This window comes from Lycium barbarum, chromosome 10, assembly GCF_019175385.1.
Source record: "Lycium barbarum isolate Lr01 chromosome 10, ASM1917538v2, whole genome shotgun sequence".
Lineage (NCBI taxonomy): Eukaryota > Viridiplantae > Streptophyta > Magnoliopsida > Solanales > Solanaceae > Lycium > Lycium barbarum.
The window spans coordinates 1637214-1653584 of NC_083346.1; the positions used below are offsets into that span (position 1 = coordinate 1637214).

Consider the following 16371-nt stretch of genomic DNA (forward strand, 5'->3'; position numbering starts at 1 on the left):
GGTTTCTCTAAGAGGGAAAAAAAAAGTGAATTTGATCTCTTAAGATTTCCAGAATTCATGAGTACTTATTTATTTATTTGAATAAAGACATCAATAAACAAAGACTTGAATAAAGAAATCATAAATAACAAGAAAATACGATCGTTAATGGTTAATTACTCCTATAAGATATAAAATTGTGATGGATTAGTTTTGCGACTAGGCAGTACTAGGTAAGGGCACGGCATTTGATCGGGAATTCACATGCTTCCATTGAGAGTTTCCAACACAACGTAATCCATATGTGATGACTCATGACCTTACACTTAAACGCAATCGCTTCTTACGTAGGTATACAAAGAAAAATTATACGTACATACTTTTTTAGGGACACTTTTCGTCCTTAAGTATTGGAAAATTCTTATTGACACAAATGACTAAATATATTTAACATTCAACTAATTAAAATGTAGGTTTTTGCCCCTTTATACAAAAAAGCATTTAATAACTATATTGTTTCGAAACCGTATTGCCCTTTATTAATATAAAGTAATGTTCTAAACTTAACATAAAATATGGGTAATTAAATGATGTGATACTCAACAATTCGTTAACTTTGTGAAAATTAGTTAGAGGATAAAAAGTGCACACATTGCAAGTAGTTGAAAATTAAATATATGTTTAGTAGGATATTGCAAGGAACAAAATCATAATGCATTTATATTTAAGAGGCTAAAAATGCAAATTTTATTTTTTTTATTTGTTTCTTTACTAAACTTCTTAAGATTTCAAGAAAGTGGTGAGCTGACATTCTCCGGGGGAAAAATTAAAAACAGAAGAAGATAAAAAGCGGTGAATATATATACCTTTAATAATAGTTTAATGACAATATAGGGACGTTTGGTAGCTGATTAGGAGCTAAGTTATGCAGGTATTAAATCATCCATATATTGTAATATCATATTTGGTAGCATTCTTTTCCTATGTATAAAATTCAACATACCTAATATGGTGTTTGATTTGTAATTTAGAAATCCGCATAACTAATACATATGTATAAGCTGCGAGAGAATCCATGAATTATGTTACGCAGGATAGAAGATGAGAACCAGCTATTAAACCATCTTGCTTTATAAGCAATTATATATACACAGAGAAATATACAGGTGAAGAGAGCAACTAGTGCACAATCTCTTTCCCTCTCCAACGAGTATGTCTTTCTTCTCTACCTTCTTCCTCTCATATCGTTTCTTCTTTCTTTTATTTGATTTTTCTAATCTTTTGTTCACCCTATATTTGTGTTGTAAATAAACTCCGAAGCGATACGATAATATAAGCAATTCGTTATAACTTTTATTCTTTACCTTTTGTAGAAGATAATTAATAATCTTGGTGTATATGACTCTATCACGGAGAACATCTCAAATCAGCCGACTTTTGTCATCTAAGCAAGAAGAATATGAGGAAGATGAAGATATTCAAGAAGATGAGGAAGGTGAAGATATTCAAGAAGATGAGGAAGATGAAGATATTCAAGAAGATGAGGAAGATGAAGATATTGAAAGTCGACCTTCTAATCCCAAACTGCAGCATCGTAGTGAGTTCCCCGTCCCTTGTAAATACTTCATCTATTCCAAAATAAGTGTCACTTTAGCAAAAAGAAATTGTCCCAAAATAAGTGTCACTTTCGGAATTCAAGACAAAAACTGACATGTGTTTCAAACTATGTCCTTAGCATTAAAAAAGTATTCCTCGTTAATATTGCTCAATTCCAAAAAAAACTTCTACAAAAAATATAGGTAGTTTAGTAAACTCCATATTGTATTTATTAATTTCTTAATGAACATATTTTTTTACTAAGATGACACTTAATTTGGGACCGAGGGAGTATCTATTTAGCTTTGAAGTAAATTTTTACACATGCACATTTACAAAAGATATACTAAAACAAACTGTTTATATGAGCTGAGTGGTGACAGTCTTTTCTTTCAACTAGTGACAAATTCAAGCCAAAATTGCTCGACCCATCTAATTAACTGGCCCGTGATCAAATTGCTCACTTAAAATATGGTTTGAAATGAGTCAATCCCAAATTTTCACCCGCAAATAAAATAGGTCGACAGCGAGTCGGAGTCAAAAAGGGTTGAAAGACTTTAAGGGCCTGTTTGGTTGGGTTTATAAGGTGTACTAGTTCCTTTGCACGTGCATCGTACGTTTATTTCTTTTTTATACCCACGTACCATTCAAAATTACTCGATCTCTTATTTTTCAGTAAGATGTTAGGGCTTGATATCTTGTCGGATTACTATGGTCCTTTCTTTACATTGTTGCTATCACAAGAAGCTATTTTTGCTCTCCTTATTTAACGAAATAGAAATTAGATAAAGGCAATTTATAAATTCTAAAAGAAACATCTCTAAGATGTGAAAACAAATTATACTACAAGAAAGTAGAGATGCTACGATATTTATTTGGTGTAAGCCTGTCAAGTGGGCCGGGCCGGGCCGCACCCAGTAGGGTAAACCCGGTCCACCACCGGGCCGGCCCAGACCCACTAAGAGGTGTAAGGGGCTGGGCTAGGTGGAATTTATTAGGGTGCTGGGCTGGACAAGATAGACAGCCCCCTAGCTTGGCCCACTAGTAGTCGGGGTGGTGGCCCACCAGGGCATCGACCCGCCCCGCCCCGCCCACTTCAAATTAAAAAAAAAAAGAGTTAAGTACTACATTTATTACTAATTATAAATATTTTAAAAACATTGTGTCCAATAAATTAGGAGTCTCTTTTCATGGAGCACTTTAGGTTTCTTTAAAATTGTATTTTAAAGCTAGACAATTTTGTTTTCTCAACAAATATACCTTTGATACATTTTCAGTATATAGTATATATTAGATTGTGATAGTTTTATATAAAAGTAAAATTCCATTAGCATGTCATGAATATACTGTGGATATGTAGATTATATTAAATATAATACTCCCTCTGTTTCAATTTATGTGAACCTATTTCTTTATTAGTTCGTGCTAAAAAGAATGACCCCTTTCTATATTTGGAACAATTTACCTTTATGCAATAATTTATAACCACACAAAATATATGTGACTCATTTAACACCACAAGTTTGAAAGTTTTCTCTTCTTTCTTAAACTTCGTGTCTAGTCAAATAGACATATCAACATCTACATAAATAATTTAAAATAAAACGTAAAACCTAAATTGATAACATTGCAAATTCAAAACATACATACTTGAATGGCAAAATATTGCAAATAAAGATTTCAAAATATACAAATTAAACGGCTAACATCAATGAAAAAATTTAAAGAAGTGATAAACTTCAAAGTTCAATTTCGTGTCTTTTCACAAGTGCCTACGCAATACACCGGTACCCTCCTAATAGGCTAATACCCGGCGCTCCGGACTTGTGGAGATATATGTCACCACAATGTTAACATTTAACATGTTCCTCGTTTACTAGCTCAAAATGTATCCACACTGCACTTGAAGTTGATCTTCGAACTCGAGGAGAAGGTGGAGGTGGAGGATTATCCATGGAAGTTGAAAGTAGTGATGTACACTAGTTAAATAGAAAATTTAGATAAAGAGAGAATTGTGGAGAATTGTGTGAAAATGAAGAAGAATGGATGGGTATTTATAGTTTGAAAATATGACCGAAGTGTAGTTATTCATAAATTTAGGGGTTCAAATAAAATTGGCGACGACTAGTTTTTTGACTTTACAACGGCTAGCTTTTTGAATTTGACAACGACTAAACTTTTTTTTAGTTTAGCAATTTTATCATTAGATGTAAATGTTAATTTTATTATTGTTAGTAAATGTAAACGTCTACTTTTGTATTAGAACTTAAAAAAAAAAAAGGCCCGGCTCACTAACTAAAACCCAGCCCGGTTAGCCCGAGGTGTAGCCCCTATCCGGGTAGGGGCTAGGCCGGACACCCTTTTCCTTCCCCAAGCCCGGCCCGGCGCAGGCCGGCCCACTTGACAGGCTTAATTTGGTGACATTTGAAAAAAAATTGTCGGGGAATAAAAAATTTCTTGACATTGATGAACAAATGTTGTAAAAACATTGACATTTGGAATCCAAATGTCATAAAAATGGTGTCATTTGGTCCAGATATCGTAAAAACAATGACATTAAATGCCAAATGTCATAACAACTACATTTGGTCCAAAACATCGTAAAAATAACAACATTTGGTATAGAATGTCGCTAAATAACGACATTTGGTGCAGAATGTCGCTAAAATAACGACATTTGTTGAAAATGTCGCTCTGTTTGGCGCCATTTAGCAAAATGTCGTTAAAACAATGACATTTGATACAAATGTCGAATATATTATGACATTTACTGTAAAATGTCGTTGTTTTAACGACATTTGGCAAAAAAATCGTTAAAAATATGACATTTTGCAACAAATGTCACAATATATTCGACATTTTGTATCACATGTCATATTATATATTAGTCGCTAATTATCAACATATACACCTAATGTTGGAAATTTGATTTTTAAAATTATTCATCACTCTTTATAGGGCAAAGTTCCAAATTGCCCCTGGACTATATGATTTAAAGCAAATTTACTTTCCATTAAGAAAGTTGTCTCCTTTTATTATCCCTGTTAGACTGCTTATCGGGTGGAAAATTACGCTTAATGATTTGGCTTAATGATTATCGGTTTTTAAATGTACTAATTCGCTAGCCAATCGATAAGATATTGGTTTGTTCGATTCAGCGTTAGTAATTATCAAACGGTTAACGAGCGGTGTATCTTTAAATCTAAGAGACGTGTAAGGATAGTAGGAATATTTGTTTACTTTACTTCCTCCTTTTCACACACCTCCCATTTACTCTCTCCATTCTCTCTCAGCTAACCAAACACGAGGAGAACTACTTCTTTCGACCTTTTTTACTTTCCCTCCCATAAAATTGTCCATTCATTCCTACAAAACATACTAGTTAAATTCTCTGTCGTGACTAGTGGTGCGCATAAATGGAATGTTTGATCCATACTCCCTCCATCAATACATTATGTATAAGAAATCGAACGGTTAAAGAGCTGAGTATATAATTATACCTAAGGATAAGAAAGTAAATATGATGATTCTTAACGGGTTAACCATTTACTTGATAAAGAATTTTGCAACCCCCCCCCCCCCCCCCCTCCCACACCAACAAAACCGTTAACTATAAAAGTTTAATCCGTTCACCAACCCCTAATCCGATAACCCGATACTAATAAACTAATTTTGAGGTTAGATTATCAATTACGATTTAGTTTTGAATAGCCCTACTCCCTGATATCAAAATGGCTCAATTTTGCCCTTATGGGTTAACACATGTATAAAGGGTCAAATTTTTGACCAGTCATAAAGTTCAAGGACCAACTCGGATCACTCACAAAGTTCAATGACAAATTTAAAATTAAACCTGACACCTTAAAAAATTTATTTAACTTCATCGAAAGGGAATCTAGAAGTCACTGACAATGAATATTTTTTCAAAGAGGATAAATACATGTCAGAGTACGTCAAAGGCACACTTATTCCATTGATAAGACATCTCAAATATTCCATAAACTCATGGGTGTTCACAAAGATATCAACATCTCAAAAATTCCATAAATTCCTGGGATAGATCATGGCATCAAATAATGCCTTTATCAAACTATCCAACGTTCTTGGAGATTAAATACATCATAAGGAGGTCATCCTATATTCGAGAAATACTACTAACGGCCCTCGAATTACGAAGAAGATTCAGGAGAGAAGAATCAAGGGACCCGCAGTGTTTATCCATAAAATATTCCTGTTGCTTCATATTTTGTTTGGTTGCAATTTATTTTTTGCATAACGAAATTTGTTTCAAACAAAATTGGCACGCCCAATGGGAACAAATCTCCCCTTCATTTCTTCTCTCACAAATCAAATCAAATCTGCAAAATCTGGAGCCACAAAATTGCAAGGATGAAAGATCCATTTTTGTGGGTACTCCAAGTCTCTTTTTCAGTTTTGGAAAGTCTACACTCCGACAAGCCTTGAAGTAGGGGGCATTTGTAGACATCGAAATTTTATCCTATTTAAAATAGGATGCACAAGACGAGTTCTATCCATCTTCAAACTCTAAGTTCCCTTAGGGTTGCTTAGAGGCTACTCTACCCTAAATCCTAGATCATCCTTATATAAAGGGACACATATTCCATTGAAAAGACATTTCAAATATCCCATAAACTCATGGCATTCATAAAGAGATCAACATTCTCGAAAATCCCATAAATTCTTGGAATATTCACAAAGAGAATATGACATCAAATAATGCTTGTATTAAACTGCCAGATGTTCTTGGAGATTAAATATATCATAAGGAGGTTATCCTACTTTCGAGAAATACTGTACTAATGGCCCTCGAATTACAAAGAAGATTCAGGAGAGAAGAATCAAGGGAACAAACAATATCGTACCCCACTGTTTCTCAATAAAATATTCCCTTTTCTTCATATTTTGTTTGTGGTTGCAATTTATTTTCCGCATATCAAAGTTTTTAAAACAAACAAATCAGACATCCAATAATAAATAATCCTACATTGCGTACCATCACTGCAATCACTAATCCTTGAGGAGTGCTTCCTAATATTATGAGAATTCAAAGGATGAACAACATTTACATCAACAAGGGAGGGTTGTTCAAGTTGTAAGCAGCCTCCACCTACAACGTTGAGGTTGTTGGTTCAAGTCATCAAGAGAACGAAGTAGAAAGCTCTTGTGGAGGGGGTAAAAAAGAAGTTTGAAAAGAAAAACATTTACATCATTTCGCAGCTTCGTAGATTTATTTACAATGCACATTGCACAAGCTCTGAAATTCCTAAGATGAAGAGCTTAGTAAAATTAAAATAGCTTGTTTATACTACTACTACTTTTTTGTCCAGCAGGCCAGTTCGTACTCAGTGATTTTTGTATACAAGTAACCAATGTAACCTGCTTAAATTTTCAGGAGGCAGGCAGTCCAAGCTAACACCACATCAGATTCTTTATCTAGCTGCTTTGGAAAATAACTGGGGACTTGCTAAGCCTATTTTGGACAAAGATCCAAGTTTAGCAACTGCAAAAATAACGGAACGGGGTGAACGAGTTCTACATATTGCCGTTTCAGCAAGGAGCACCCAATTTGTAAGAGAGCTAGTGAAACTGATGAAGGAAGATGATTTGAAATTGGAAAGTGCGGACGGAACTACTGCATTTTGTTTTGCAGCAGTGTCAGGGGTTACTGATATTGCTAAAGCAATGATAGAAATCAATGAGAATCTGCCTAACATACCCGACAATGATGGAACCACACCAATAACTTTTGCAGCTTCCCTCGGGAAAAAAGATATGGTCTCGTATCTCTACGAGGTCACAAATCTTGAACAGCTAGAAAAAAAAGAACTATTTCAGCTTCTTGAAGTCACAATTCAGAATGAGATCTATGGTACACTAAACTTTTACTAGTATTTATAATTTGATTACTTTTGAGATGTGTGTGTTTATTGTTGGGTTGATTTTGGTTTTACTTGCAGATGTGGCATTAAAAATACTCAGAAGGGTCAAAAAAATACCCGTTGGCAGACTTTCAAATCTCTTAAATGTGTTATCTAAAAAGCCTTTAACAATCAGTAGTGAAAATCCAGAGGGAAAGTGGGGTCAGTTCATTCATCTATTAAATTCCGGATTTCAGCGAGCTTGTTTGCTACTTACAAGAATGTTTATGATAGTGCCATTTATCCCGTGTACGATTCTCTGGACCTTAACATAGTTCTCAAATTATTTCATATATAGTTCTCATTCTGCAATAAAATTTATAGCTTATATACACTGGCAACATAAATAGTTATTATGCTATTAGCGTATTTTATCTGCCTTTTGTTTGTTCTCTTCATATTGGTTCGAATTTCAGGGTTTAAAAGGATTGGAGTTCTTCAAGAGAAATCTTCACAGAGGGAGCAAGCTGGTGTGCTGCTTAAGAAGCTGTGGGCAAAATGTGAACGACAATTGTCAGAGGATAAGCTTTCAAAGCTAGTCGAGGACAAAGAAATACTCCATACTGCTACAAGAGCGGGAAATGTAGAGTTTTTGGCTGTGCTTATTCGCAATCATCCTGATCTCATATGGAAAGTCGACAAAAAAATGCGGACCATTTTCCATGTTGCAGTTTTACATCGAGAGGGAAAAGTCTTTAGTCTTATACGCCAAATAGGAACAATTAAAGACTTAATTATTCTAATAGAAGATGTTGATGACAATAACATTCTACATTTGGCTGGAATGTTGGGGCAGCCTAGTGATCTTAAGCAGGAACTTGAGCAACAACAGCTTGAGGAGGAGCCAACAGAGGAACCGCTACAAGAATTGATTAGAGAGATAAAACAGATAAAATCGACAGTGTGCTTTAAGGTGAACAGACTGCTCTAGTTCTTCTTTATCTGAGCTTCTTTGCAATTTTAGTTTCCACTATCTTTTCCCTTATCATGTTTAAACAATACATGTTGTATTTTAAATTTTTGTCCTTCCAACTTTTCATAAATTTTTGGCTGTCATCAACTGATTTATGACTGATTTTTACAGGAGTCCAATAAGATTATGCCGCCTTCACTTCTGAAAGTATCTGGTGCTGCTCTTCGAATGCAAAGAGAGATAATGTGGTTTAAGGTGAGATATATGACCTAAGGGATCGTTTTTTTATTTTTTTTATTTTTATGCCTGCTAATTTCAGTCATAAGAAGACAGATAATATGGAGTGCCAGCGGTAATTTCTAATTTCTAATTAGAGAGGAGTTCATGGCATTCTAAAGTTTGGTAGCGAGTAAGTAATAATTTGATTGAAATAACTATTTGGGCAGGAGGTGGAGAAAACTGTACCATCTTCATTCCTCAAGAATAAAAACAAAGATGGCAAAACGCCGGGGCAATTATTCTCGGAGGAGCACAAGCATTTACTCAAAGAAGGGGAAGCGTGGATGAAAGACACTGCAAATTATTGTATGATTGTTGCAGCTTTGATTGCCACAGTCATGTTTGCTGCTGCCTTCACTGTTCCAGGCGGTAATAACAGCGACGAAGGCACTCCAGTAATGCTAAAATCGAATGCCTTTGCGGTGTTTGTCACATCGGATGCTGTGGCACTCTTCAGTTCAATTATTTCTATCATTATGTTCTTATCCATACTCACGTCTCGCTACACTGAAGATGATTTTCTTGTGGCATTGCCTGCCAAGATATTGTGTGGACTCACGGCACTCTTCATCTCGATAGTTAGCATGCTCGTGGCTTTTGCAGCAACTTTCTTCTTGGTCTATAATTATCATAGGGCCTATGAGCCCAAGGTCATTGCTGCTTTTACTGGACTTCCTGTAGCTTTGTTTGCGGGTTTACAGTTTAGCCTATGGTTGGATACGGCGAAATCAACATGCTCGTCCAAATTTCTATTTACACCAGGAAAGCATAGGATTTATAACAAACAGATCTGTCACAACAGAGGAGCGGGCTACAGTTTCAGTCTTTTTAATAAGTGATGCCTTATTTCAAGTGGTTTCGTAAATTAGTTGCAATGTCTTGAGTATGACTAATGTGATGAAGTTTCCAAGCTTGCCATTCGGACTGTAATAAGATTAGCACACTACTATTTATGTTCTGAAATGTTAAATTTAATGATTATGAAATGCTTTATTTTGTTCAAAATTTCAGTTGCACCCGTGCACACACACGCACACTTAAAAAAATTGCTTCATACACAAAAATTTTGGGGGTGAAAATCATTTACACCCTTTAACTTTATTTTAAAAACGGAAAAGGCTCAAATATGTCATCGAACTATCGGAAATGGCTTATCTATGCCACTCGTCAATAGTTTGCATAGATGGGCCATTTTGGTAACGACGATGACATAAATGAGCCAAACTATTAGCGAGTGACATAAATGAGTCATTTCCGATAGTTCAATGACATATTTGAGCCCTTTCCATTTTAAAAATCAAACTCTCTCACTTTATTAAAATGTTTGGGGGGGGGGGGGGGGGGGGGGGGGAGTTTGCTTATTAAAAGCAAAGTTAGAACATCCAAACGAGATAACTGGAAAAGAAGACTAATGGTTGAACATAGCTTCAAACACTAAGTCTTTTCAACCGAACTAATAAAGACATAATACATAAACAAACCCTCAAATTTGACCTTAACTGGCACGTACGCCCTCCAACTTTGGATGTGCACACGTAGGCACCTCAACTTGTGATTGGAATAATGACTGGATAGGAGGTGGAGAAAATTGTACCACCTCTAATCCTTCAGAAGGAAAACAAGGATGGGAAAACTCCGAGGCAATTATTCACAGAGGAGCACCAGCTGTAACTCAAAAGAGACACTGCAAATTATTGTATGATTGTTGCAACATTGATTGCCACTGTGATGCTTGCTGCTGTCTTTACTGTGCCAGGCGGTATAACGACGTTGAAGGTACTCCAATAGTGTTACAATTGAAGGGATTTGCTGTCTTTGTGGTATCGGATGCAGTGGCAATGTTCAGCTCAAGTGTTTCCATCATTATGTTCTTGTCCATTCTGACGTCTCGCTACACTGAGGACGAATTCCTTGTGTCGTTGCCTAAGAAATTACTGTTTGGACTCACGACACTCTTTGCCTCGATAGTTGGCATGCTAGTGGCTTTTGCGGCAACTTTCTTCTTGGTCTATGTCATATCAGAAAGTGGGGGTTCAAAATGCATAGCAGCAGTGAGGAATAATATAGAATTTTTCGTTGATTCTATGTTTTTTAATATTGTAGGCACTTATAGATTAATTATTTTACATAAACTTTTCAATAATGCACACGGAATAATATGTTCATTGCACGTGCACGTAGAGAATTAGAAAGTGCATAGATGCCTCAGAGTTTTGGTCACGACCAAGCAATCGAAATGTTATAATTAAATATACATTAAGAATATCGTCAATAAAGAAGTATTATGAGATACAATCATATTACTTGATTATAACGAATTAACATCAAAATTAATTTCATGATATCTAATTAGTTTTACATTCGAAATTCATGTTTCTCGTCGCACACATGATTTAATATTATTTTGGGAAGTTTGTACTAATTGATATGTTCAGAAACTAGTTAAGAAAATCAATTCAAAGGCCTTGCATATTCCTTTTCTTCTCTCTTATAACATGTAGAATACTACATAATGGATTAGTAGTCAATTTTCACTATTAAAATTATCGTCATCACATGGGTTGACATTTGAAGTCAATTCAAAGACTTGTAGGAAATAAATAAAAAACAGTCAATGTGAAAAGACTTGAATGAAGATAATCAATTCAAATTTCTTGCATATTCCTATTCTTCTCTATTATAACAACAAAAGTAGAATAATTATCGATTAGATGTCAATTTTCACTATTATGAGTAACATCTAATACCAAAATCAAATGTGTTAACCTTTCAAGTCAAGCTATTCTCTGGAAATCTGGAAAATTGAGAGAAATGTTATATTGAACCAAGCAATTTAAGCATAGCAATTAAGAATTATAGTGAAATTATATTAAATGATAAATGCGTGTATGAAAGATACATAATTATATTTGTTTGGCCTAAATTCTGAGTGTAGAATAAATTTTCACCCTTCAGGAAATCAATTTGTCTGGCTTACGTTAGAAGCTGGGCCTAAATCAGCCTTAAAAACACTTCCTTCTTTTGTTTTATTGCAACTAGCCCAGACCAAATTTTAGGGTTATTATTACTTCCGCACTTATCATTTGTATAATTTGTTAGCTAAATCATTGTTTATTTCCGCATAATTTTTTTAAATGACTAAAATGATTTGGTAATGGTTCGCCTACCGGGGGCAACAGTTAAGTGCCATCACGATTCACGAATTGGGTCGTGACAAACAATACTAAAAATTATAAATTTATGAACTATGAGAAACAATTATGAATAAAATAAAGTTTAGCGTTATCAACAATGTAAAATTTAATCTGTAATCTTATACTGAAATTTAAATTAATACCCAATTGACATATTATAAAATTATAAAAATAATAAAGGTGTGAAATATTAGAAATACTGTTGATAATTAATATAACTGATGTAATTTTTATGTTTTAAAAGTTGTTATGTTTCAATTAAAATTCAAAAACAATTATCTTTCAATTCATGTTCAAAAACTAATCATATGCAACCTAAAAACTTTTATCTTTTTATTCAAATTCAAAGAACATCACAGTTATTAATTTAAAAGTTAACTACACTTGTCCTTTTGAAAAAAAAAATCCATGTCAAATTTTATAGTGGAAATTATATTTTTTTTCTCTCTTCTTGTTCCTTGCTTATCGTTATTGACCTATCTCTTACGTAATATAATTATATTATCACGTGACTTTTTATTGGCTTACCAATTGACTAACGTATAAAAGTCTCACACACACTATTTTTATCCTTCTTGTTATATTGTAATTTCACTATGATTTAACTAACTTACTAATTTAGTGTTTAACTATAATAATAATTCTACTATATTGTATATGTGATTTGAATTCGTCCAAAGTATAAGGGCGAAGTTTTGTTTATTAATTTTATCATAAGATCTACCAATATTTGATTATTTTTATTTTAGTTTTAAGTGCAATAAGCAATACATTTTCCTTTTCTTTTGCTTTTGTATAAAGCGCTCCAAATATTGCTTAGGATGTGGATCTGGACCAATTTAAATTAAAAAATAAAGCCATATAAGATTATATTATTCACTAAAAAAATTCCCTTTTTCTTCTATATGAGCCCGTTTGGATTGACTTATAAGTTGCTTATAAGCTGTTTTCAGTTTTTTTGAGTGTTTGGCTGGCCAGCTTAAAGTCATTTTGTGCTTAAAATAAGCTTAAAAAAATAATTGAGCCCATTTGACTTAGCTTATCTAAAGCAGCTTATAAGCCAAAAAAAATAAATTAGACTACCCCAACTTATTTTTCTTAGCTTATAAGCTGTTTGCAGCTTATAGGCATAAGCCCATCCAAACAGGCTCTATCTTCAAATGATGGACAGTCAATTACCTTTAATCACAATCTTAGGAGTACGTAATGTTTAAATTTAATATGTGAATTAGGATTATTTCAAATTAAATCATGTTATATCTTCTTTTTTTGCCTTAATTTTTTTGCTTCATTCGAATACTCCAACAATTGTAACACATATATGACATATGTTGAGATCTTTACAAACATATATGACAGATGTAGGAATAGAGGCGGATCCAGAATTTGAAGGTTCCGGGTGCCACTCTGCTATAAATGTAGACATATTGCAATTTACATGGTCCAAATAGAATAAGCATTTGATCGGTTTGATTAACTTTGGATTGCGGTTCAGATTATTTGTTCGATTTACGTACATCAACTCAAGCTTATAAGCTGTCCCAATTTATGTGGCACAGTTCGAATTTCGTGAGTCAAATCTTTTAGTTTTGACCATGAATCCAGATTTAAAATAAAATTTACATATTTGAAGACTACGTAAAAAGTACTATTAGTCAATATAATTAATAATTCAAAATATCTAAAAGATACATGAGCAAAGTGTGATCAAAGTAAGACTTGGTTGAATCTCGAAATCCGGAAGGTGTCACATAAATTGGGATGAACGTGAACCAAGACTCAATATACCCTTTTCTTTTGGATTTTGTAAAACCATTTAAAGAAAATAAAATAACATGTAAATTAAATATAAGAAAGAGCAACGGGAGCGAAGTTGGGCAGCAGGGAAAAACTATTAAAATTTTGACGAAGAGAGAGTAGTAGATTTGGAAGAAGATAAAAAGTTTTTTGAAGAAGAAAATTATTTACCGAATATTTTATGCTTAAAATAAAAAGGAAGAAAAGAAAATCCCGGGAAAAATGAGTAAAAGGAAAAAGGTCAAACAAAGATAAAGTTATGTTACAAGTACCGTCAAATCTCTCTATAATTGTCATTCGTTATAACAATATTTCACTATAACGGCCTGATTTTCTCCGGAACCGATTTTTCATGTTATATTTTACTTCTCTATAACAACATTCTGGCTATAACAGCAATGATATCCATTATAGCGGTACACTCTTTGTAAAATTACCTCTTATAATAGCCATACTCAAATAGCGTGTAATAATATTTTGTAAGAAATATATTATGTGACAACAAAAGTGTCGATGAAGAGCCTCAACCTAGTGCAACTTGGAAATAGAAGAGTCAACTGTTAAGCACTTAGATATCCTTTTACTGAAAGTTTGGACAAAATTCTTCGTCAGTTTAAGTGTTATATTATCACTAAGAGACTAGAATTTACGAAACAGCTTACAATTGTAGAGTTCTTACGTCAAACTTGAAATATTTAAATTCTCAATTAATTTATAATGCATATGTTCCATATATTTTAATTCTTTATCTGCGTGGTACAACTAGTTATGGATTTAATACTAATTTATTAGTCTTTTCAATTTTTGATTTATGAGATGTGAAAATTAATTGAGATTTTATATATTATTTTCGTTTATATCATAAAAAGTTAATTGTTTGCGTACTTTTGTTTATAACAGCTAAATGAAATCTAAATATCGAATGTCAGTATACACGCATAACAACACCTCACTATAGCAGCTATGAAATTTTAGGACAAACGCTGCCACTATAGAGAGGTTTAACTGTAGTTAGTCTTACGTTGGCACCAGTTACGCACCCAACATTTATAGAATCTGTCTTGCTAAAATGTTTTAAAAAATGCAGCGGTAGGAATTCAAACTTGCATCCCTGGGAGGAGAATCAGCCGCCGAACCACCGGCACCATTGACTACATTGTTGCTGGGGGTGGCACAAATAGATTTTATATCATTCCTTATACATATATACATACATATACATAGTTTCAACTGAGGGGTCCGGGTGGCGTGGCACTCCCACGCTACTACATAGATCCGCCCCTGTGTAGGAACATTTACACTCAAGTAAATAAATTGAATTAATAAGTTTAATAAAAATTTACTTACCCTGATATTTTTCCAGCAGTATGGTATACCAAAAACTCTGTTACCTGTTTGTTCCAAAGCAAAACACAAAATTTTGTTATGTTAATAAAATCAATAGCATTAATATTCTTTTCCTAGCGCGCTCGATGTAAGTCACGTACAACATCAGGAATCACATTCTCCGCGAAGCTCTTGTACTTCTCTGATCTCTTCGTAAATTAGACCCCTAATGTTCGGTTCATTATTCACTTCGTCTCTTCTCGCAAGCCTGCTATCCACTGAATGTTGTCACGGAACACCTTCCTGTGTCGTTTTTTGCACCACCCCCACCAAACCCAAAATCCTAATTCTTTGCATGACCTGAGTGGGAAAATTGGTTTGTGAGATGAAAGATGATTTTTAGAATTTGGCCGTGGAGTAATTTGTAGTAGAATTAAACTGCCCATGATCATGATTAAAAGTTGGAGTCAGTTGGCAGACTTTTCTTTTTAAGTTAAACAAATTTGTATTTAATTTTTGTTATCTCAATTCGAATAGATTTATTTTGAAATTCAAATTCATCATAACCAAGTGGGTTGAACTAAACTACTCATGCAGTTGGCGGCACATGTCATGGTTATCTTTTTAAGTCGATCAAATTTAAATTTGATTTTTGTTATGTAAATTTGCCTTTAATTTTTTGTATTTTAAAATAGAAATATTGTGATAATGACACTTGTCATCCTATCATTGTTTTGTCTCTCCTATTATATAGATAGAAGATAAATAAATATATAGATAATATGTTGTACGATTTATTTTTAGGATTTATATGTTCTACGATTTAATTTTTACGTTTGAAAAATTTCATGTAAAATTGCCGGAAATTTATAATAACAACTAATTTTTTTGTCCTAATTATTCTGTTAGTATGTAAAAATATAAGGATACATCCCTTAAATCAAGCCTTAAATTTCTCAAAAAGTAGGGTTGAAAAATATAATTTGGTACCAAAAATAGGAGCCAAAAACGCGTTTTTATTGAATTTTAAAATTTAATTTTTTAAAATTTTTAACCGTCCCCTTTTGTGTGAGTTAGTGGCTGGCTAATAGGGGGTATGGTGCTAAGTTAGTTTTTCTTAGATTTTTTTTCTTTCCTGTTTTTGTCTTTTCTTTTCATTTTTTTTTTGTCTTTTTTATTTAAGTTTATTTATTAAATATGAATTTTCTGTTGATGACACTTGTCATCCTATCATGCTTTTCCTCTCTTATTCTATATAGATAGAAGATTTATTATTATACTATCTTAGAACTTAGCATATCGTTTGAAAAGCTAAATCACGATAAAGTTTTACAACCAATACAGGAGA

The 16371-nt window shown here is 33.5% G+C and overlaps 1 protein-coding gene across 1 annotated transcript; it reads left to right on the forward strand.

Annotated features, from left to right (window-relative positions):
* The first annotated feature begins 1377 nt into the window (after positions 1-1377).
* LOC132615249 (uncharacterized) lies at positions 1378-9662 on the forward strand. Its single transcript, XM_060329817.1, has 7 exons — positions 1378-1594; positions 3485-3541; positions 6989-7465; positions 7554-7763; positions 7931-8427; positions 8599-8682; positions 8874-9662. Exons 1-7 carry the CDS (start codon positions 1378-1380, stop codon positions 9543-9545), a joined length of 2214 nt encoding a protein of 737 aa, XP_060185800.1. The 3' UTR covers positions 9546-9662.
* The last annotated feature ends 6709 nt before the right edge of the window (positions 9663-16371 follow it).